Source organism: Marmota marmota, unplaced genomic scaffold (assembly GCF_001458135.2).
Source record: "Marmota marmota marmota unplaced genomic scaffold, marMar, whole genome shotgun sequence".
Lineage (NCBI taxonomy): Eukaryota > Metazoa > Chordata > Mammalia > Rodentia > Sciuridae > Marmota > Marmota marmota.
In genome coordinates, this window is record NW_026000240.1 from 28,727,449 (window position 1) to 28,752,448 (window position 25,000).

The 25,000-nt window shown below is 45.4% G+C and overlaps 1 protein-coding gene across 1 annotated transcript in view; it reads left to right on the forward strand.

Annotated features, from left to right (window-relative positions):
• The first annotated feature begins 4,556 nt into the window (after positions 1–4,556).
• The window catches only part of Ky (kyphoscoliosis peptidase), a 42,919-nt gene continuing 22,475 nt past the window's right edge, over positions 4,557–25,000 (forward strand). The window contains exons 1-4 of the mRNA XM_015487020.2: positions 4,557–4,848; positions 7,760–7,822; positions 11,734–11,796; positions 24,851–24,925. Of these exons, the coding sequence (XP_015342506.1) occupies positions 4,740–4,848; positions 7,760–7,822; positions 11,734–11,796; positions 24,851–24,925 (310 nt within the window). The 5' untranslated portion in view covers positions 4,557–4,739. The remainder of the gene's footprint in view (positions 4,849–7,759; positions 7,823–11,733; positions 11,797–24,850; positions 24,926–25,000) is intronic.

The following is a 25,000-nucleotide window of genomic DNA, read 5'->3' on the forward strand; positions in this document are numbered from 1 at the left end:
CTCTCTCACCTAGAGCACTCCTTCCAGCCTCTCCATCCATCCCCGGAGGTCCCACATCCTACTTCAGTGCCTCTGTCCTACTCATTCATCGGTCACTTTCACCTAGGATAGGGGTCCCTCCCTGGGCTTACTCTTTCATTTCACTGTGTAGTACTGCACATAGTAAGGGCTCAAGAACAGTAAGGGGCTTATTAAATTCCTTTTAATGTCTATGAAAATGGTGCACTTCTGCCTCCCTCTCCATCCCTGGCAGGGCTACTTCACTGTTCCTGAAGACTGCTGAGTGCTCCTGGCCACCAACTTGTGACTACTACCAATGCCACCATGTGTCCCCCCCTACTGATGCCACAGAGAGTGAAAAAATCTGTCCTCAAAGGGCCAGATCAAGGCTTGAGGTCAGAGAATCTTTTCCAAGGCTTAGGTAGAAGCCTGTGGGGAGAGATGTGTTCGCAGTGATTGCTGACAGCTGTTCTTCCCTTTAGCCTGGGCACTAAACAGCCTCAGATCACAGGGTAGGGACTGTTCAGCCTATGAGCTTTGGAGCATATGAAATAGGTGGGTATCAAAGGTTGAGATGTCCCCTGCTTCCCGTAAGATGCCTGTGAGATCTTATGTAAGTCTCCTAGGTTTCTAAGCATCCGTCTTTCATCTATTAGGTGTGGACCATGCAAAGACAGCCCACGGAAGATACACGGTGTCGGGAGTACGGTGCAGGTAGGAGGAAGCAGAGCTGAGCCATGAGCCCTGCTGGAGAGGCTGCAGCTGCACAGACCTGATGTCGCATCTTCAAGGAATGGATTCTGTGGCTCACTGAGTTCCTCTATATTAGCAGAATGGTGACATCGAACAATGAGTGACACAGGAAGAAAGACAGATTCCTCCCCCTGTGTGCATGGAGAAGAGCATGCCCTGTCTGCAAAATCCCCACTAAGAGCCTTCCTTTCCTTGGCCCACACATATCTGTTGGGGGGAGAGAAACTTGCCTCTTGAGAACCCAAGAAAGCTAAAAGGGTTATGATGACTGGTGGCGCCTGAAGAACGCCTACTTCTGAGGAAAGAGATAATCAGGACATCCCCCCCTCTCTGGTCAGGGTCTCCTCTACCAGGAGCCTGATGACTAGCCCTCATCTCCAAGGCAACGAAGCCAGCTCAGGGCCAGAACCACTCAGGCAACTGACAAATCCCAACTCAAGTAAAAGAAAGAGAAGCTTCAAGCTGTAAGTGACAGCTGGACATGTCATGTGACAGTCATGCATCACTTAACAAGAAGGATCTATTCGGAGAAATGCATCTTTAGGTGATTTCATCATTTTGCAAACATCATTGAGTGTACTTACACAAACCTAGATGGAATGTAGTCTACTACACACCTATACAGCCTATTGCTCCCAGGGCCATGGTGAACAAAAAGATCAGATTAAGTCCAGCACAAGAGAAAGTGGCGCCATCAAGAGACTAATCAATTGGAGGGGTATGAAGCTTCTGGTGACATACCACCACATACTGTTTATAGAAAATCTTGTATAAGTAGAAAAAGTGCACTCTCAAATAATGATAAAATGTAATAAATATGTAAACCAAGAATATAGATGTTTATTATCGTTATCCAGTGTTATCTACTGGACTTAATTGTATGTGCTGTACTTACTGGTAGTGTAGGTTTGTTTACACCAGCATCACCACAAATATGAGTAATGTGTTATGCTACGACATCACCATGGTCACGATGTCACCAGGTGATGCGAATTCTCCAGCTCCATTTAATGGTATGGAGCCAATATCTACATGGTCCAACACTGACTGAAATGTTATTGTCATAGGCGAGAATACAGAGATCCTTGAAGCCTGTGTTATTCAAGATGGCAGCAGGATGGTGGAATTTGAATGTTAAGGAAAACCTAGAGGCAGAAAGGCCAGATGTGTTTGGGACATAGAAGAAATGGCTTTGGCCGCAGGATACATGGGTCTACAGAAGGAGGGTAGGCTCAGGGTGTGAACTGTGGACTTAGAATCTGCTCTTTGTCCTGTAGGACCAGCAGGAGGTGGGATTTGAGCAGATGGGATAGAACCTCTGTCTAATGCTATGTCATTAGCTCAGCCTTCTCTTCTGCTCCCCTCCCCTTTACTGATATATCCAAATGCATGTACATACATTTCTTTTCCCATAATATCTCCCTCTCCCTCCAGGAAGAGGTCTCCATGAATAGGTCCTGGGAAGAGGGATGCAGCTGACTTGAACAAAGCCAGGAAGTGCAGAGGGGAGTGAGAAGCTAATCTCATCTTTATGCTCTTGCTCTTGGCAGGGAGTATCTCTGAAAGTCCCAAGAACTGGGCTATTTCATGACAGCCATGAGGGAGAGCCCCTGGGGAGTGGATCCAAGTACTGGTAGCATTAGGATTCAGGGGCAGTAGCATCTCTCAGATCAGCCAAGTTGGCCCCATTTGCTCTCACTGTCACTTGGGAAACATTTGTCTGTGTCTGAAGATGTTCCAGGTTGTCACGACAGGTGCTACTATCATCTAGTAGGTTTGTTGCTAAACATCCTGCAATGCAGAGGACAGCTCTCTACAACAAAGAATTATTTGGCCCAAAAGGTCAATGGTGCCAAATGAGAAGCAAGCCCTGTTCCAAAGTCTCAGATTCCAGACATAGTGGAGAAGCAGGATGCCCCCAAACTGTCTTAGTAGACCTCTGGCTGGCACACTCGCAGGTCTTCATCTTCTCCAGAGGCAATTCTGGGAGGGGACATCATGGTGAGAGAATCCCTAAGAGTGACACTTTCCAGCATGGGAGTTAGAGCCTGTTACTATAAGGTAAGTGGACATCAGCCTCCCTGCTTTCCCCACTCAGCAACAAGGATTATTGGACAGAAGCTGCTGATGGTTTCTGTACTCTGAAGGATAGAGGCAATACTGTCCCAGGACAGTAGAAGTAACTCTGGCACCTGAAAGCCACCTCAGCAGACTCTAATAACCCAGAAAGTTTGCATGGTCCATAGTCCTTTTCCCCCAGCTTCCCAGACCCTTCTGAACATGTATGTGCCCATGTGTATGCATGACAAAGAGAGAAACAGCCCATACACATGTAAACACGGAACAGGACTCAATTTAGCAGGAAAAATCCTGCCTTGGGAGTCATCCACCTCCAGCTGCCCATCCATAGGCTCAGATCTCTAGGGACACCAGTTCAACACTTACCAAAAGCCAATGACAGCTGCCCAGTAGGTGATGAAGTGGTGGTGATACAAAGGGGCAGCAACCTTTATATAGGCCCATGTGAAAGCCAAAGGCACGGGGGGAAGACCTTCAGAATCTGAGGGTGTGGCTGTGTGCACCCCCCCACCACCTGGCTTCATTACTGGCTTATCACTCCACCTGTCCCTTTCCTCACCCTCAAAATGAGATAAGAATGACAGCTAACATTTGGAGACCACTTACTATGTGCCAGGCACCTTACATGCATGTCATTCTCACAACAGCCTTGTGAGAATTTTTATTACCCCAATGATACGGGTGAGAAAATGGAGGAGAAATGGCTGTTCCAAGATCACATGGCCAGCAAGTGGTGGAGCCGGTACTGGAACACAGCCGCCCAATACTGGCAGTTCTAAGGAGAGGATGGAAGCTCCTGGGCCGATCTGCAAAGCAGGTCAGTATAGTCTGACGTTAGAAGGGGTTCCAGAGGAAAGCCCTCCATGTGGACAGCATTTATTCATGGTGGAAATTCAAATTAGGGAACTGTCCTCTACCCCGTGGGCCTGTAGTGCCAAAGGCTACCAGGCAGATGCCCATGTAAACACTCCTTAGACCCACAGCCAAGTGCCCTGCTGCTGTTGGCTGGGCAAGCTAGACCAGCTAAAAATAGAGGGTTCTCAGGTCCAGCTCCCTGACAGCAGCAGGCAGCCCCCTGTGCCCCAGCCTCCTCCCTCCCTCCCTCCTCCTTTCCCCTGAGAGCAGGAGTCAGTCTTCTAGAAGGAACAGAGATTTTACCACTTCCATTTCAGGCTAAAGAAGATAGTTAACCTGATGTCCAGTGGACACGATTTCAGTTTTGGACTAGCCATAATGCAGAGGTTGTGACCCCAACACCCACCCAACTCCCTCCTATAGAGAAAGCTGCCAACCTCCAAAACCCACCCAAAAAATGAATGAGGCCAAGGCCAAAACCTGACCAGTTTCGGCACACCTTGCAGTTTATTCAGGAAGCCCCTTGCTGTCTTTCCTTCCTTGAACTAACTCTCAATGTTGATGGCACTGTGCCATTTTCTGCATTGGCCAGTGACTTTTCTCAGGAGGTCCCTTTTGGGACCCCCTACCCCTAAGTTCTCGGAGATGGTGGGGATGAGACAGCAGCCAGCCATGGGGGAGAACAGTCCCGCAGCCCAGGATCAGCGCTTCAAGCACAGGGGGCGAGAGGCCAGGGACACCAGGAGGGACGCTCTGGAACCCGCCGCTTCTGCGGACCAACGGCCTGGGTGCAGGTCAGGGCTAGGTTTGGGGATTTCCTTTCAAAGGTGACTTAGAGCCGCTTCATTAGGATAGCGCCCTCCCGGGCGGGTCCTAATAATGTGTTTGGCAGAGTCAGCGAAACGCGGTGCCCAGTGGCTCTGGCGGCGGGGGAGCGCCCTCTCCCGCGCCCTGTCCTCTCCCGCGCCAGGCAGCGGTGCGCACGGGGCCATTTGCAAAGGAGGCAGCCTCGCGAGCAGCCGCGGCGCGCCGGCCCGGAGGGAGGTGGCACCATGGAGCTGAAGAAGGACAGCAACGCCGTGTCCATCGACATGCTGCTGATCGTGCACTCGGAGATGGACTCGCAGGCGGACCCGGGCGCGCTGCTGCAGCGCCGAGGAGGTAAAGCGCGCCCGGCCCGGGTCCCTCGGCCCCTTGGCACCTTGGCCTCCACGTCCCAGGGCCCGCCCGCCGAGGGAAGTCTCGTATGCCCCCGAAAGAAGTCAGCAAGCCAGGTCCTCTCCCCTGTGCCTCCACGCCTTAGCACCGGCGTCCCGTGGCAACGCGTAGTCGGGTGGTTGTCCTAGCTTGACTCCCAGTGTGGGCCTGGGTGCTTCGGTCACCCGGGAGCCTGTTTCCTCGGAACCACTCCCTGAAGGGTGCAGATCAGGGTTGGAGGATGCCCTGGAGAAAGGGGGCCAGAGCCTCGGGCTGACTCATGTGTGGCAGAGGCCTGCTGCCCTATGTAGCACACTGCAGGGCACGAGGGACCCAGGGGCATCTGTGTACTGAGCCAGATTCTGAGACGAGGAGCTCCCTAGGTGGCCTTGCACAACTTATAACCTCAGTTTTCCCTTCTTCAGTCTCATTCCCAGCCTCCTACAGATAGAAAGAGCACAGGCTTGGGTGGGATGGTTCTGCTCTCTCAGTTTGAACTTGTCCATCAATGTAACTTGTTCTACAGACTTTCTGGGGAAGTGAAAAGTGGTCAAATAAAGTAACTGGTTATAGAGCGATTGTGGAAGGGGACCCTGGCCTCAACTCAGAAGCAATGTGAATAGAGTATAAATGGTTAATAATGGAGGTTCAATAAGGCCCTGAGAACCATGGGAACCTAATGTCCTGGTCTCCCAGGCTGGTATTGGGGTGCATTGGTTGCCAGTACACCAGGTCTTTGGGAGTGATGTTTGACAGCCCTTATGAGGAAATGATTTCTGCCTCCCCAGCCCCCAACTTCCCCTCCAGTTCTGGAGCTCCTTGGAGCGGGCTGCCACTCTGCCCCTGGCTCTTCTGTCCCCAAAGTCCCAATGCACATTGACCAGCCACCCTCCACCTATCCCACTAAAGCACCAATTCTGTGAATGGTCTTGTACCACAAGCCACCCAGGCTGGAGAGATCTTGGGGAAGCTGTCCAGGGAAAGAAATAGACCCTGGAGGGCTGAGAACATCGAGGGGTGCTCCAGTCTTGGGAGGATATGGGGGTCAGGAGTTGTATAAGTTAGTCGGTTCTCTAGTTCTCAGAGCAGATCCTGGGAGAAAGGGAAATAACTGGCCCACAGGGTATTTATAAGTAGGAAATCAGCAGAGGTCATCAGCTTCATGAAAGACAGGAGACTGCTCCTACTACATGCGCTACAATCCAGACCTCCCCCCATATGTATGTGCTGGAGAAGGTCCCATTCCAAGTCACCCCATGAGTTCCCACATCTTCACCCCTCTGATCATGTCTGTTCTAAAGACTCTGACACCAGAGGAGGGCAAAGGACACAAAGAAGCAGAAAATGCCAGGCAGGGACACCTCTCTGAAAGGTACCTGGTATACAGCACAGCTCCCCATGACTCTAGACCATCACATTTTGCACTCATGACCATGACTCAGGGAGGAAAGCACCCCTGCTTGATAGGAGCTGATATATTTCTACAAATATTTTCCCAATGGAGGTTTCCCAAAGATGCTGTGACAGTGAAGAAAACTGTCACTCATTAACAACCAGACAATTCTGCTCTAGAATGGAAAAAAAGGAAAGAACAAGCCTCCAATAATGCCTGCCGGTAGGTGATGTTCAGGAGACCCCAGGCCAAGTCAGTTTGCAGGCCCGCTCCTTGAGCTGCAGCCCCAAGGGACGAAAACACCAAGCAAAACTAGCTTGCCCAAGGCCTCTTATGATTACACAAGATTTTAGACAAACACCGGCCACTTGCAGGTGTCCCCTCTACATGACCGTTTCCCCACTGGGGAATGGCTGTTCCTCACCTCTGCAAATATCAGAAGAGTGAAGCTCAGTTACTGCCACAATTCAGACACTGGGTGGCCTTGTGGCAGAAAGGAGTCAGAGGGCAAGACAGCCAGGCGAGCGCAGATAGGCTAGTTGCAAGGGCTTTGGGCTACAAAGCCAGTGGATGCTCTCTCCTTTCTTCTCTGGCTCTAGCATCTTCCCAGTTATTCCCTTAGAGCAGAACTTCTCACAAAGCTTGCTTTGGCGGGGAGAGCTCATATATACCTGTGGCAGTAGAGGAGATAGCCTGTAGCTGCCTGCACCAAGTCTGGAAGAGCTATACGCCTAGATTTTTATCCCAGAAGTTTATGTGACTCATGCATTCCATTCCACTAGTACATCAGTGGGAGTTCCAAGTGGTCTTTGGAGGACTTCACAAAAAAGAAGGGGAGTAAGGTGGAATTGGGGGCTTGTGAGTGATTGCAAGTTTGGAGAGCTAGACTCGAGGCTGAGCTTCCAGGAATTGTGTCACAAAGTGTGCTACAGAGCTGGTCTGCTGAGGGAACTTCTGCAGCCACCAAGGTGCACTGGACTTTTTTTCCATGCCAGGAACTCACTTTGATTGCAGGAGCTCCCACTGCCAGAACATATGTCAGTTTCATGCCAGGAACTTGACCTTGCAGCTATCACTTCCAGCTGCTGTCAGAGAAGTCTTCCTTTCCCTTCCCCATTGCATCAGCAGCAGAGTCTGACTCAGGTACATCTGATTGAGCCTAGGCCACACAGGTCCATGCTCTAGCTGTAAGGGAAGCTGGGAGAGCAGGCTACTGTCACTTTCCATTCCCATAGAGGGGTGGGCATGCCTATCTCTATGACAATTCTATTTTAACGGGTTTTTTTAAATGTTTTTGAATTTTGAGGGTTGCCTTCATTTCCTCAAATGCATCTCATTTGAGGGCAGCCTCCCTTGGATCCCAAACGAATCAACTTCCACCAGCCCCACTTTAACACAAATAAGTCTGCACTTAGTACATGCTTGCTTGCCTGGGCCTCCCTCTGCAGAGAACCTCACTCCAGTGTCCTTGTTATTTCACAGGATTCCAAGGTGTTGGAAACGGAATCCGGAAATGGCAGAAATTAGAAGGAAATGAACTTTATGGTAAATTCTCCTTTCCTTTCTGTTTTCCTTTCAACCTCTGCAATCTAATACATTGAAAAATAACTGGAAGGGTTGGGTTTCATTCATTTGAAGACTGGCTCTAGACATCTAACCTCTGAGCAAAGAATGGCTGCTTGTGATTCAGCCAGGCCTCTAGGGCTGCTGTGAACCTGGAAAGTTTTCCCTGGCATCAGGGCCTCTGCTCTCCTGGAGACTGGAGCTGGGGAGCAATGCCATGAACTTGAGCACCCACTTGTTTGCTGGCTAAGCAATAAGGGAAGACTTGGCCTCCCTTGGGGTGATGAGGTTTGATTGTGTTCCCACAGAAGATTGGTCTGCGCATGTCACAAGGCTATCCATTTATTTATTTATTTATTTATTTATTTATTTATTTATTTATTTTCTGAACGGAGGGGATGGTGGCCTGCCTTGGGCCATTGATGCCTGGGGAGGCACTAGTCAAGGATTCTGTTTATAGCTGCCTGCCGGCCTGCAGGCCTGGGACCCAGAATACAATAAGAAGTCAGTTTCCAAAGCCTCTCTCTCTCTCTGGTACTAGACATCTCTCCTCCCTGAAAACTCAGCATCCCTCTGGAAGTGGTTTGGATGGGCTGATTATAATGAGCCCTGTTCTTTGCCTTTCAGGGATTCATAATCCCAGGCTTCAGGGACAAACATCAGTGACAGTACATGTGATGATACATGAGAATTCTAATAGGAATCAGACCTGCACTCCCAGAGCCCCACTATGGAACTCCATCAGACCCCAGCTGTGTGAGCCCTGGAATCAGATAACGGGCTTATCATATGCCAGTCTAAAAAAAAACCACCCTCCGTGACCCTTCCCAAAGGGGCAAATAGGACTGCAATTGAGTAAAACCACATAAGGATGCTCTGTCTTCCTTCTTACAGTAACAAAAGGAAAGGATGGGGTTTCAAAAGTAAGTTCATTCATTCATTCCCTCCACAAATATCTTTAGTGTCAGATACAGTTTCAGAAGAAACAGTGAACAAGGCAGTCCAGAACCCCTGTCTTTGTAGGACTACATTAAAATTATAATCATAATAACATTCATTGCTGTAGAGTCTCAAAATCATGGTGGTGAAGTGTCTTCCTGTTTCCCCTGCTCAGCTCATGGGTAGAAGTCATCCTCAGGATATGCCTACTCCCCACCAGGGAGACCACCCCTCTGTGTCCTGGCTGTTGGGCATGCATGAGTACAAAGGCTTTCTTTACTTTGTTCCTGGGACCATCAGACAGTAGACATACCAGCTTGTGCTCTAGCAGGCACCATAGCTAGTTATGGGCTAGTGAGAATTATAATCAAGACCAGACCTCCAGAAACCTGTCAGCCTCAGAAATGGCCTTCAGGGCGTGCATGCTGGGCAGCGTATGAGTGGGCAAGTGGGCAAAGTAAGCCTCAGGTGGGTGCAAAGAGACACAGCATCCTTATTTACTGCAGTTCTCTCTGACCTTCCCCGGGTCTGGCATTCATCTTAGGAAATCTCAGGAATGAATTGGAATATACTGAACTCCTGCTATTTTTTACCATCTTCCAGGGTCTTGATTTTGGGGAAAGTTAGTGGAAAATACAAAATAATGCAATAACTATTTCAAGACTATTAGAAAACTCTTGTAAAAGACAGGAAGTGGGCCTGGGGCTGGGGCTTAGTAGTAGCACACTTCCCTGGCATGTGTGAGTCACTGGGTTCGATTCTCAGCACTGTGTATGAATAAATAAAATAAAGGTCCATCAACAACTAAAAAAATATTTTAAAAAAAAGATAGGAAGTGGGTCTTAGTCCATAAAGAGGATGATTAAAATAGTTCTTGCAAAACCACCTTGAGAGCTGAGAGTTTGGAGTAAATGCAGAGCTGGGAAGGGAATCGACAGAGTCCTAGTTCCAGAAAAGATGTTGGGTTTTACCACTCCACCAATGCATGTAATTCAAAGTGAATTTTCATTTATTTTTCAAATGGCATGTTTGTAATAGGCCAAAATTAAAACAGAAAGAAGAAGATGCCTTACTTCTTTCTGTGTTTCTTAATTCCAAGATCTGGGCTTCAGGTATTGAAGCTCATCTTTTCTCATACATGCCCTGGTGGAGCCCAAGACACCCATTCCTGGTGACCAGCAGGCCGCCCAGCCCTGGCAACTGGATACTTTCATCTCAGAAGGAAGCAGCTGATGGCCTGGGCTGGTAGAGTGTGCACCAATGAACATGGCATTGATCCAGAAGGGCACATTTTTCCCCCTGTTGCTGCCCTATACACTCCTTGGACCTGGGTGTTGGCAGGTGTGGGGAGGGGGCCCTGGAGAGCTCCAAACTTTTAGAAGCAGCAGGTGTTGGCACTGAGCCACACTGCCACCCATAGCTTGCCCAGCAACGGGCTTCCCCTGCTGTGATTGGCTGCTTTCCTTGGTCCTGGCCAAAGTCTGCCTAGCAGCACAGTATCCAATGCCCTACAGCTAGAGGGAAACCAGTCATAGAGCCCTGACTATAAATACCGCACAGAAGCTATGCCAGCCAATCACCCTCCTTGAGGATTCCCTTCCCGGATCCTGTTTCCTCCTGGAGATGCAGCCAGCTGTGCCCACAAGAGGCAGCCTCCCTGTCCTGCCTGGTTCTGGCCTGGGGCTCCAAACCAACATGCCATATCACCCTGCATTGGCAGACACAGCCTAGCCTCGGCTAACTAACCCTGGCCTGGGGGCTTCAGGGGCCTGGTTCAGCTTATTCACCAGAGAAGACTAGAGCAGTCAGGCTTGTCCCAGGGAAGGCCCTGCCAGGTGGATCACAGATCCTGACCAGCTCAGGGTCCCCTTTCCCATCCACCTCAACTGGCTTCTGCTTGGGATCAGGCATGGGAAGCATCTGAGTGACCCATTTGGTTGAATGTACAAAAGGAGTCATTCAAATGGAATCTGTTCAGCTCAGCACCCCAGGAACAAACTAATCCCCAGGCTGAGGCATTAGTTCCAGTGGTCATTCCCTGTGGCCGGCCTGCTGCAGGCCAGCCGGAGGCCAGAGGAAGAAGATGGCAGGACAGGGTGGTCGTGGTGGAACCACCTATTGCCATAGTCTGGCCCTTCCCCAGCTCCTCCTCTGTCCCCTGAAGCAGAGGTTCAAGGGCAGCTTCCGTAAGACCAAGGTACAGCCCCGGCAGCCAATAGGCAGCAGGGATGAGGGAGAGGTCATGCTTCTCATAGGAGAAGCAGGGAAGCCTGAAGATTCCCCTTTGATTGCCTATGGCAGAGCCTAGGCATCTCTCTGCAGTAGCCTGACCCTACTAGGCTCTAAGGACAAGTGGTTTTCAAAGGACAGAAATATCTATGGTGTATAGATAGAACCTGTCCTGTGATGTTTATGAAACTGAATCAAACTGCACATTGTCCCCACTCCAAGGCTGGCATAATGACAGCTGCCCCTTGTTCTCCTAACAGAGAGGTGGGAAGCTAAGATTTAGGAAACTTGGTGTTCAAGTTCCAAGTCAGAACCTCCCATATGTGGAGATCACATGAGGTCTCCATGCATGTGAGAGTATGCAGTGACACCTGTCAGTGTTGTGTTATGGCTAATGTTGTGTTATGGCTCCACAACATTAGGGGTATTACCGGCTTGGTCCTGTGAGCCCCAGCCTGTGCTGGCTCCTGCTGGCAGGTGGAAGGGGCATGTGCACATGGGCTCCCAGGCATTTGCCTCCATATTCAGGTGCATCTCTGTGCTGGTTCACAGGTGGTGTGCACACCATGGGGGTGTCCACGGGGGTGTGCATGTGAATGGGCCAGGCCTGTGGATGTGCTCAAGCCTGCCTTTCTTGCAGATGCACACAGCTCCCTGCTCTGCCCAGGGAAAATTCCACTGTGTTCCCAGTGGTCACTGCAGGCCTCTCTGTCTTCCTTAAATAGGAAACCTGGCAGAGAAGCAGCACCCTCAGCAGCCCCAGGTCATCACTTCCTATGACAACCAAGGTAAGTGACTCGCTCACTAGTGGTGACCTCTCCTGTGACTGTCCCCCCGGTTCTGCTGCCCCAGCCAGAGACAGACCTGGATGTGGAGCTCAGACCTTGGAGAGCAGCTCCTCTCTGCGCCCGTGGAGGTTGGAGCAAGCACCCTTGTCCTCTCCTGGCATCCCAGAGGAAGCCCTGGGAGGTTTCATGGTCTGTGTCTTCCCTTCATCAAAGGTCAAAAAATAAAGTCCTGCTGGGCACAATGGCACACACCTGTAATCCCAGCGGCTCAGGAGGCTGAGACAGGAGGATCGCGAGTTCAAAGCCAGCCTCAACAAAAAGCAAGCCGCTAAACAACTCAGTGAGACCCTGTCTGTAAATTAAAAATACAAAAAAATAGGACAGGGGATATGGCTCAGTGGTCTAGTGCCCCTGAGTTCAAACCCTGGTACCTCTGCCCAAAATAAAGTCCTTGTGCCACCAAACCCCATCATCATCGTCACCACCATCATCGCCATCACTATAGCTAACCTTTATTGAGTGCTAACCCTGTGCCAGGCACTCTGCCAAGCTATTTACATATTTATTCTCACGGACATTAAGCTTCTCAGCAATTCTATTTGATAGGTGCTCTCACGGTCCTCATTTTACAGATGGGTAGACTGAGGCTTGGAAAGGCTGTCATATATCCAAGATCACATGGCCAGCAGGAATCAAAGTCGGCGCTTTGATCCGTTGCCCTCTACCCCTCAGCAAGGTCTCAGCTGTTACCCGGCTCAGCTTCTGCAATTCCCCTGGAAACCGATCTCCCCCTGCTGGCTGATGGTGTCCAAGCCCTTCTCTGGCCTGAGTCAGTGGCTCCTTGGCCTCTCCTGAAACTGAGCCTGCCAAGAGCTTTCCACCTAGTGCCAAGATGGAGTGATAGGGCCCTTCCTTGAGAATTCTTACTTTTCCAGGACAGGTTCAGGGGAGCTCAGGAACGGCAGGCAACAGCATCACCAGGCTGATTCTGCAATCAGCTGGATCTGGGAGCATGACAGGATAGAGATAGGAGGTCATGGCTGGAGGTGAGGGCCGATCAGAGACCCCCCCACACCCACCATGGTTGTTAACAGCTCTTCAGTAGAGTCTCATGGCCTGGTGTCGGAGGACCCTCAAAGGCTCAGCCCAAAGAGTTTGTCACCAGGGCCCTGAAATCCTAACCTGCAAGGAAATTATCTGATGACATCCAGGGGGGGGATAGCGGTACCCCCTCCCTTCTGAAGCAGGAAGCCTCTGGAGACTCAAGGGGACTCAGAGCCTCTCGGGGAATTGCTCTCTGAAATGCAGGCCTCCTCCACATCTTCACAGAAAGGCGCTGGCAGGTAGTGAGCAAGGGCCAGTCAACTCGGGTCACCAGCATGAGAGCCCGAGGGAGCCAGCTGTCTTTGCATTCTGTGTTTTATGCTAGAATTCCTGGGACTGCAGCCCGGGATAGACACTAGAGCCCAGTTAGTGGGCCCAGCAAGACCTGCCACCTGCCCTGACCACCATATGGACAAGCCCGGGCCCTGCTGTTTCTCTGAAATGAACTTAACTGCACGTGGCTCATGAGCTACCTTGCTAGAAAGAGAATAGACTAGCCGGCCACTGGTGTCACTTAGCCACACAGACCGAGGTTCCGGGTCTTGTGCATCCGACCTCTTGCGAGGAAGGGAGGACGATCCTAACCAAGTGAAACTCAGTGAGGCAGGGGAGGCCGAAGCAGAAAGGATGATGGGGTGCAGGGGACCTGCTGGCAAATTTCCATCAACGTGGTGGCCTTCACAATTCAAAAATACTGACACTTCTGGAGTGGAAATCTAAAATCAGCTGCCCTGGGCTTTTGGAGGCTCTGGGGAGGAAGTCATTCCTGGCCTCTTCCTGTCCCTGGATCTGTTGGTGCTCTTGACTTGTGGTTAGTATTCCCATCTCTGCTTTCATTACCACCTACCTTTTCTCCCCACGAGCAGTTGAGTCTCCCCATCTCCCTCTTAGAAGGATACATGTGGTTGCATTTAGGGCCCGGTGGCAGCCAGGATAATCTCTCTACCTGCTGAGTCTGCATTTAAGGGTATCTGCAAAGTTCGCTTGCCATAGAAAGCAACTTTCACAGCTTCCACAGATCCTGGCACGCTTATCTGTAAGGGCCATAATTCATCCTACCATGAGGGATCAAAATAGAGTAGGTGAGAAAGGCCTCATTGAGAAGGTGACATTTGAACCAGGAAGAAGGGGAGGGAGCAAGCCATGAGGGCATCTGGGGAAGACCTTTCAGCAGAGGGAGCCATGGGGTGCAGAGGCCTGAGGCAGGATCCAGGGAGCAGGTGGCTGTGGCTGGAAGGGGAGGGAGGGGTATGGTTAGGGGAGGGAAGGAGAAAATGAGTCCGAGAGGATCTAGGGTAAGACATGCAGGGCCTGGGGCTACCGTAGGCATGCTGGCTTCTAATCTGAGTGTGTTAGAAATTATTGGATGGTTTGGGACACGACTGCTTCCAACGTGTGGAGAATAAACTGAAGGGGCCAAGGTTGAAAGCGAGAAGACCCCCTAGGAGGCATGATCCTGTAGCAAGTTTTTCCTGTGGTCTGGATCCCAGATGTGAGTCAAGGACAGGACCTAAACAGTGGGGAGGATGAAGGGAGAGGAGATGCGGTGGGATGGGTTCAAGAAGAAACATGAAGAGTTCAGATTTGGCCCTGTTGAGGTTGCTGCCAGCACCTATCACATTCGAAAACAGTGACTTACTCCAGTCAGTGTTTCCCATGTTACTTTGTCCTTATCCAATGAGCCTTGGACTTCTTAAGCTCTGTTCTCTGGACTACCAGAAGCTCTATCTATCACAGTAAATACAGTGACTTGCTATGTGCCAGACATTGAGCTGAGCAACTTTTATAACTCACCTCATTTAATCTTCACAACTACACTCTGGGGATGGGGTTATCACCCCCATTTTACAAATGGGGAAACTGAGGTTCATAGAAGTTTAAATAACTTGCCCGAAGTAACACAGCTAGCAAAGCCAGACCCAGGAGCTGAACCATACCTGAACATTCCCAGAGCCAGTGGGCTTAACTAGTCCACCATGCCACTTCCTCCATAAAGGACAGGTGGTGGCCAAGTTGGATGCAGGACCTCCATCCCACTCCCAAAAAGAAACCCAAGATTTCACCCAGAGGTGGCTGTTCAGAACTCTCAGGTCTTCATAAGACGGATCTGTGATGCACGTATGGATTGGAAGACAGGAGAGTGATCTGTAGGAGGCCCTGTGACTTCAGGTCCAGCGGGTTATTTTGAGGAGTCAGTGTTCTTTCGGGCTCCTGTCCTTCTAGTCATCAGCTCTTAGCACCAAGCAAACACTCTTGGACCAGAAGGGGAGCAACCTTCATTGATCATGCATGAGCTTGGGGACACTGCCACATTTGCAGACCTGGGACTTCCTTGTGGAGCTCCATTCTGCAAAAGGAGTCATGAATGTTCCTGTGTTTTCAAGGTCCATAGGAAACCAGGGGTGGTGGGGACTGTGAGAGAAACCTGTCATCTCACACATCAGCAAGGGCCCACACAAGTTCAGCCCTGAGCTATGGCACCCTGGGGTGTCCTCTCATACCAGAGCAGCTAATACGGAAGGGGGCCCTTCATGCTGCATCTGGTAATACCTATTGAGGTGGTGCTCTGTTGATGTTCCACAGAACCGGACATTTTCTTGTCCCCACCTAGCATGCTGGAATGTTACAGCTCACCACTTCCTGACTATAGCACCCTGGGCAGGACCACAGCACACCTCTGTTGAATACCTGCCCAGGGTCTGTTTAAGGTTGTTTTTACAACGACAAAAGCTTTAACTAAGGTTTTCCCAACTGTCAGCTAATAGAGGAAAAATTTCCAAGGCAAATAATCCAGGTCATAAGCATGGCAGCCTGTTATAGAAAGAGTTAATGAGACCTTAAGTAGGGGATGCAAATGGCAATCCGGCAGCTCTGCTCACACATGTCTACTCATACATGGGTGCACACCCACACACACACACTCACACGCACGCACACACTCACATGCATCCACACACTCACATATGTGGCAATCTTGGTTAATTGATCAGAGCTCCAGGCAGCCACTTCCAATCAGTCAGAGCTAATGAACAACACGAAACCTGTTTGCCCTCCCTGCATTAGGTATTCTGAGCAAATTAGGCCTTTGCACACATCCTGATTGAAACCTGAAGATATCTGGAGAGGAGATGTCACGCAGGAGAAGCATCCTGACTGGATAAAAGGCAGGCCCAAGGCGGTACACACACAGCTGAGCTTGTTTGCTCCTGTGCATCTCCACTTCTGAGAGGGTCAGAAAGGAAGACAAGCCAGTGGGGTTTGGGAAAATGGCCTGGGAGCCACCTCGTGGGGTTCGTGGGAAATAATCTCTAACATGCTTTTACTAAAATGGCCAGAGCTGCAATTTCAAAAATGCTGTCTGGGTGACAGCTAGTAGAGCAGAGGAAGGGTGCCCTGAGAGAGGCGGGACAGGCCATCTAGAGTCCCATGAACATCTCATCTGAATGGGATTCAGTTGCACTTAGAGCTGACTGTGAATATTATTCCACATGTCGACTCTATAATTAGAGATTGATCAAGTTAACCTTTTTTTCTTAAAAGAGATTTATTTGATACAGGAATGTCAAAGCCCACAAACCCTCAGTAGTTCATGCTTTTAGGAAACTTGAAGCTCTCTAGTGAATGCTACCCACCTTGAGACCACATGCCCACCCCACCCTTGGTCCTGGAGCCAGAGAAACCTCCCGGAAGTGCCCTCAGGCACCTGTGAATGAAAGCAGGATTCACACTCCCACAGATCAAGGAGGCCAGAGCTTCGCTCTTTTCTTTGAGGCAGTGATCAGCATGAGCACAGCTTTGGAGAAAAGTCAGGAAATGGGACTGAGGAGAATGTCAGACGTTGACCCCTGTCCAAGAGGAAAGGGGAACCTCAGGAAGGAGAGAAGGGATTGAAGTGGTGATGGGCAGAGCTTGTGGGCCAGGCCCTTGCTCCAAATGGGACTTTCACAACATTTTGTGTGTTGGCTCAAATGCACTTTACCAGAGAGACATGACTGAATAGGGAGTGGTTGGAAGTATCTGGCCACTATGAGAATTTGGGGAAGAGGTTTGTTATTGATCCCGATACCAACAAATTGTCTACTTTCACAACTCCTCGAAATTTACAGAGACTATTCCAATCCAGCATTTTTTCTGTATTTGATAAAGTAATCCTGCATTAAATAGAGTTTTTTGTTGCAGGACTTCTCAGAGCATTCTTGTGTGTGACCTGCAAGAGGGGAGAGTGGGGGGCGTGTTTCTCAATTCATCTTGCACGAGGCATCTTTGGAGCCTTTTACCACCTGGCACCCACTTTGAAAAATATCTCAGAGTGTTTTGGATGGAGAAAGTGAATAGGCAAAGTAGAAGAGACCCCTGCCTGTGTCCCCAGAAGGAGACACACAGGAAGTATTTGCCAGTGAAGGTGATAGCGCCTGATCCTATGACTAGAACTGAATTGTGCCTTCAACTCTGAAACATTTCATGTCTTCATTATCAAATCACAAGGCTGATTTTCTTTGACACAATTCATGTGCTAGAAACTACACTTCAAAATGAATGTTAGTGCCGAGTGCAGAGGTGCATGCCATAATCCCAGGACTTGGGTATTACAAGTTCGAGGCCATCCTCAGTAATATAGGCAAGGGCCTAAGCAACTTAATGAGATCATGTCACCAAAAAAAAAAAAAAATTAAAAGGGCTGGGAATATAGCTCAGTGGTAAAGTGCCCCTGGGTTTAATCCCCAGTACCCCCCCCCAAAAAAAAAAGAAAGAAAAAAAGAAAATGAATGTTAGTTAACCCTTTACAGCAATGCCTGTGAGAATACATGGTATCTTTTTTAATCATTTTGGGAATTGCCCTGTTTGGCATTGCAGAACTACAACAAGAAAATCAACCACATTCTTCTGCAGAAAAATAACTGCAACATATTTAGCAGACAAAGGGTTAATTTTTAAAACTCTAGTAAAATCAACAAGGAAAAAGTAATAAATCCATAGGGAACTAATCAATTCATAAAATAGGAATTTAAATGACAAATATAGGAAGACTACTCTAAAAATTAAAGAAATATACGAAACAATGCAGTATCATTGTTCACTGATAAAAGCTTAAAGAATTAATCAAAGTAAATGTCCGTCATCTATTTTTGCATTACACACAGCACATAGCTCAGCTGCTGAAAACGGTGAGCATTTCCCAGGTTTGAAGCCTGCAGGTTGGCTGGACATTCTACTTGTCAGCCGGTTCTCAGCTGAGCCTGGCTCCTGGCTGAGCTTGCGCCTGTGTGTCATCAGCCGGTGGCTTGGCAGGAGGCCAGCTGTTCTCAGCCTCACCTGAGAGGCTCTGCTGTGCTCCCTGTGGTCTCTCCTACCCAGCCTGGCACGTCCCCGGGGCAGTTGTGGCTGGGATTCCAAGAATGACAGCGAGTGCTGCAAAGTCTCTCGAGGGCTAAGCTCAGAACTTGTATAACATCACTTCTGCCACATGCGAATTGGCCAAATGAAGTCAGAAGGTCAGCCCAGATTCACAGGTTGGAACAAAAGACCTCTCATTGCAAAGAAGGACAAAGTATTGTGGCCAGTTGTGCAAACACACAAGAATAAGCAAAATGGGCATTTCTCTTGCATGGTTGGTGAAATTACAAACCAATGGAATAATTTGTGGGAAAAGTTTGCTGATTTCTAACAAAAGTCTTAAAAATCCCCTTTACTCTTTCATCCATATTTAAGAATTTATTGGAATGAGCCAATTTGAAAAGTTAGAGATGTTTATGTCAGAATCTTCATCAGATTACTGTTTATAATAAGCAAACATTTGGGAAAAAGCAAAATATCCAACAAAAAGGGTTTGCCTGAATAGATTACAAGCCATCTGTAAAATAGAGTATTATGGGCTAGAGCTATAGCTCAGTTGGTAGAGTGTGTGCCTCGCATGTACAAAGCCCTGGGTTCAATCCTCAGCACCACAAGGAAAAAAAAAGAGTATTATGCAGCCATTTAAGATGATAACATGTGGCCATATTCACCCACATGTAAAAACTTACATGACAAAAGCAGATTATATAAAGCATGTTGACTGTATTCCTGCTTTTGGATTTTTAAATGTAGAAATTACGTCTAAAAGGATTTTTCACATTCTCTTTTGTATCTTTCTGTAACATCCAGATTTTTTTTCACTTTAATTCTACTTGTTGTTTTTTTTTCCCCCCAATTCTTAGGGATGTGGTTAGTATTTTTATTTTATTTAAGCACTCTGTAAAATGTAATTTTTTAATTTTATATTAACACTCAGTAAAATATAATTTTTGTAGCATGTAGTCCTGAGTTTTAACACATGCACGGATTCACTGAACTACCACCAAAATCAGAATATAGAACAGCTCTATCTCCCCAAAAATATTCCCTTGTGTAGACTAATTCTCCCATTACTCCTATGTGTTGTAAAAGTACTTGACGTGGATGTATCACCGATTGTTGATCTATTCACTCACTGAAGGACATTTAGGTCATTTCCAGCTTGAGCTGCTGTACACATTCATGTACAGCATTATATGAACACGAGTTTTCATTTCTCTGAGTTAAATGCCCAGTGGTATAATTGTTGGGTTGTATGGTAAGGACCTGCTTTGTTTTATAAGAAACAGCCAAACATTTTTTCCAGAGTAGCTTTTCTATTTTACAACCCACCAGCAATAGATGAGATCCCATTTCTCCGAATCTCTGTCAGCATGCAATTTAAAATTATGCTATTGCTCTTCCAATAGATGTAATATCTCAGGGTGGTTTTAATTTGCCTTCTCCTAAGGCTGATGATGCTAAACATCTTTTTGTATACTTATTTTCCACCTGGAATCTTTTTTTTTTTTTTTGGTGAAGTATCTGTTCTTGTGCCTTTCTCCTGTCTAATTGCCTCTATACTTTTATAAAGAAAAAAATTGCCATATTCATGTGGATATCTTTCTTGAATTTTATCTGTTTCATTGAGCTATGTTATCTATCCTTTTGCAAAAATCAAAATGTTGTGATTACTGTAATTTTATTCATACATCTTAAAATCAGATAGTGGTAGTCCTCTGACTTTTATTTTTTCAGAACCCTGTTGGTTATTCTAGTTTCTGTGATTTACCACCTAACTCATAGAATCATCATGCATATATCTACAAAATTCCCCTAGGGGTTTGATTGAATTTGCATTAAATTTTAGATCAATTTAGAGAGAATTAACAACTTGACTGTGCTGAATCTTCCAATGCATAAGCTTGGCATGTCTTTCCACTAATTTAAGTCCTCTATAATATGCTTAATCTTATTTAAAAGTTTTTTTAGTATACAATTACTAAAAAACTGTTTGGGGTGGTGTTTGTTTGTTTGTTTTATATTTATACCTAAATGGTGCAATTTTGGAGATATGGGAATTGGTAATTTTTAAGTTAATTTTCTAATTTTTATTGTTAATATAGAGAGATTATTTTAATCATATATTCTGAGACCATCCTGAATTCATTTTAGGAGTTTTTAGATGACTTTGAATTTTTTTACATACATCTGTAAATAAGAACATTATAGCTATTATTTATTTTTCTTGTCTTATTGCATTGGGTAGGTATTATTTCCAGAGCAAGTTATTAGGAACACTGAAAGTAGACATTTGTGACTTGTTTCCAACACTACAAAGAAAGTATACTATTTTCACCATTGCTGTTATCTATATACATTTTTATAATACCCTTTGTCAAATTAAGAAAATTTCCTTTTATTCCAATTTTTTAGGAAGTTTTCTCATGAATTGATGTTAAATTTGTGAAAAGTATCTTTTTTAATCAACTGGTATGATCCTGTGGTTTTTCTACTTTAGTCTGTTAATGTAGTAAATTATATTTATTAATCTTCAGATATTAAACTAACTTTACCCTTCCAAAATAACGACCCATGGTTGTTATATATTATTATCTTGTTGTATTGCTGGATTTAATTTTTTACACTTTGTTGAGAATTTTGTGTTTATTTTCATGAGGATTATTAGTCTGTAGTGTTCTTATGCTGTCTTTGGTTTTGTATAAGACTAATGCTGGCATCTTAAATGGAGTTATGAAGTGCTCACTGTTCCTCAGTTTTCTGAATGATCTTATGAAGAACTGGTATTTTTTTCTTTCTTTCTTTCTTTCTTTTTTTTAGAATTGGTATTCTTTCTAAATATGTGTTGGAATTTACCAATGAAACCATCTGGGCCTTGCTTTTTGGTGAGGAGGTGTTAACCAAGTTTAATTTTAAAAATAGATTTAGGAATGTTCAGGTTATCTAATTCTTGAATGAGTCTTTTTAGTTAGTTTGTGACTTTTAAGGAATTGGTCCATTTTATCTAAGTTGTAGAAATTATGTGCATAGCATTGTTTGTAGTATTCCTTTATGATTTTGGTACATATAGGGGGTGTATAGAGATGTCCATCCTAATGTTAATGTCTGGACTCCCAATTTGTGTCATAACTCTTTTTATCTTCATCACTCAAGCTATAGGTTTATCAATTTTACAAATCTTTTGAAAGAACTAGCTTTTGGTTTCATTGATTATTCTCCATTGATATTATTTTAAATTTCACTGGTTTATGTTTTTATCTTTTTCATTTCCCTTCTTCTTTGCCTTAGGTTTAATTTTATATTATTTCTCTACCTTATTAAGGTGGAAGCTTATATTAGTGATTTAACATCATTCTCTTTTTTGATATAAGTATTTAATGCTATAGATTTCCCATGAAGGACTGTTTTGCCTTCATCTTACATATTTTGATGTGCTGTATTTTCATTTTTGCTGAATTCAAAATATTTTCCCTGAGACTTCCTCTTTGGAAGGATTATTAGGAAGTAAGTTACTTAATTTTCAAGTGTTTGGAGGTTTTCCAGCTAATCTTTGTTTTTAACTTCTAGTTTAATTCCACTATAGTCAAAATGGCCAAAGAAAAACTTCATATGATTTCTTTTTTTTTTAACTTTTTAAGGTTTGTGTTATGATTTAGGATATAGTCCATCTTGGTGAATATTCTATGGGCACTTGAATGTATATTCTGCTATCGTTTGATGAAGTATTCTATAAACATCAAATAAATTCTGTTACTTAATAGTATCACTCAATTCTTCTATATATTTGATTTTCTTTCTACCAATTCTCTCAATTACTGAGAGGAGAGTGCTAAAATTTCCAACTGTGATCTAGATTTGCCCAGCCCTCCTTTCAGTTCTATCAGTTTTTGTTTCATGTATTTTAAAACTTTGTTGTAGATGAGTATATATTTAAGCTTATCATGTCTTAGTGAAATGACTCATTTATCATTATGTAGTATTTCTCCATCTCTGATATCTTCTATGCTCTGAAGTCTACTGTGTTTGATATTAATACCGCAACTCCAGCTTTAATTTTTTTTTACTTGTTTGTTTTAGTTATACATGACTGTAGAGTATATTTTAACATATTTACACAAACACAGAGTGTATATTATTCTAATTAGGATCCCAGTCTTGTACATGATGTGGAGATTCACTGTGGTTTATTTACCTATGTACATAGATTCATTCTACTCCCTTTCCTATTCCTGTCCTCCCTCCCTTTCCCTCATTCTTCTTTGTGTAATCTACTGAACTTCTATGTCATCTTTTTTTAACTAATCAATGTCACAATGAAGTTGAACCCTTAGGAACAGAATATATTTCAGTCTCCTTTCTTACCCTTTCTTACAATCTCTATTTTTAAGTAGTGCACTTACCCCATTTACACTTAATAAAATTATTGGTACATTTGGATTTAGGTGTTCCACTTTATTTTTTGTTTTCTGCTTGTTCTTCTGTTACTTCTTTCCTGCTTTCTTTATTATCTTTATGTCTTTCAGAATTACATTTAAATTATTTATTGTTTTATGAAGATTTTTCTCTTTGTATAGATCCTTTGTATGTCTTATAGTATACAAATTTCACTTTTCACAATCTAAGTATTATTAATGTTAACATTTCAAACAGAATGAAGAGACTTTACTTCCATATAGGTAGTTATCATGTATTTTATGTCTACATATGCTGAAAACCTATTAAACAATGTTAGGATTATTGCTCTCAATCATCATCCATGTTAAAGAATTTAAGAGGAATTGGCTGATATATTTACCTAGGTATTTACCAGTTTTACTCCTCTTCCAAGTTTCCCTCTAGCAACTTTTCTCTTCCATCTGCAGAACTTCCATTAGAATTTCTTTTAGAGCAAGTCTGTTGTTAATGAACTCCTGGTATTGCTTTATCTACGAATGTCTTTATTTTACTTGCATTCTTCCATGGTATTTTTACTGGATATAGAATTCTGCTTTGACAGTTTATTTCTTTTTGCATTTTTAAAATGTTCCACATCCCTCTGACCTGGTTTCTAACAAGAAAACTGCAGCAATGCTATACATAATGTATTATTTTTTCATGGTCTACTTTAAATAATTTTTTTGCCTTCGATAGTTTGATTATAATGTGTCTGGACTTGGATTTCCTTATTTATCCTGTTTGGGATTCGCTAAGTTTCTAGAATATGTAAGTTATGCCTTTTATCAAATTTTGGAAATTTTTGTTATTTCTTCCAATAGTTATTCTGCACCACATTATTTCTCCTTTCCTTCTGACATGAGTGTTAGACTATTAGATTCCTATCTCATAAATCCCTGAGGCATTGTTCACCTTTTTCCATTGTTCAAACTGAATAGTGTCTGTTGCTTTATCTTCAAGATCTCGGACTCTCCCCTGTCCTCTTGAGCAAATCTGGAAGTTTCTGTAAACTATTTTATATTTCAGTTCTATCATCTCTCTTCATTTCTTCTTTACATCTTCGATTTACTTGCTAATACTTTGTATCTTTCTGTTTATTTCAAAACTGTTTGCCCTTGCTTTTTGGAGCATGACTGTCATGGCTACTTTAAAGTCATTGTCTGACTTGAATCTGTATCATCATGGGATTGACAGCTCTTGATTATCTTTTCCTTTTCAAATTGAGATTTTTCCTAAGTCTTCTGCTATTAGGGTTGAAATCTCTGAGGTGCTCTACAGATCTACCCTGTATGGGCAATACCCAGTAGCCTGTCTGGGACTGGGACATTGGTCTTCCCCAGAGTTTAGTTCTCAAAGACCCATGGTGTGATGTTTAGGTTGAGATCTGTCCATGAACAACTTGAGGTGACCACAGGAGTTCATCTACAACTTTATGGAATTTCTCTCCTGAACCCCCTCCTTTTCATGACCCACTTTCTGGTTCTCCAGCTGAAAACCTTGTTTCCTCTCTCTGCCATATACTTCCCATAACTGCATCTGTATTAGGGACCAATCTGCACAAAACAGAGAAAAAAACAATGAATAGTGCTCCCCACTTCTCTTAAGTTCACTGTTGCCACTACTACCGCAGGAAACAACACCACCAAAAATAAGGACAAAAGAGCAACAGAGGATTTCCCCCACTCTCTGACTCTCAGGGGTCCCCCTTCTCATGCCTCAAGCAGAAAAGGTTTCTCTAATGGGCTTTTTCTCTGCACCCACTGTGAAGCTCTGAGCTTGAGGATGCCTTTCAGTCCAATCTAGGTGATGCCGGAGAGGACAGGAGAAATAGACTCAGTGCTGGTTTGGTGATTCTTTCAATCCTGATTCTTTCTTCTCCATCTGCCTTCTACCATTGATTCACAGGATCTGCAGGTGGTTTCCCGGTGCATTCTGTCCAGGATGGACAGTGGCCTCTGGTGGGAGACAGGAGGTGGAGTGTGCATATTCCATCTTGCTCAGATCCAGAAACTGTCTGCTTAGTATGTTGTTTCATTTTTTTTTAATAGAAACAGGAATTACTTGCATATTCAGAAGAAAGCTCTAAAACAAATGGTGTTTTGTTGTTCAAACATCTGTCACAGGGCAGCACGCCCTTCCTGGCAGCACCTGGCTGAAAACAGCATCTCCTGCTCCTTTTCAGGGACACAGCTGACCGTGGAGGTTCACCCTCGAGACGCCATGCCCCAGTTCCTCAAGAAGTTCTCCTTGGCTAAACGTACGTACGTACAGGGCTGCTGCTGGTGGAGGGGCGGCAGGGGCCACTGAGGGCAGTGGGTGGGCCAGATTGCAG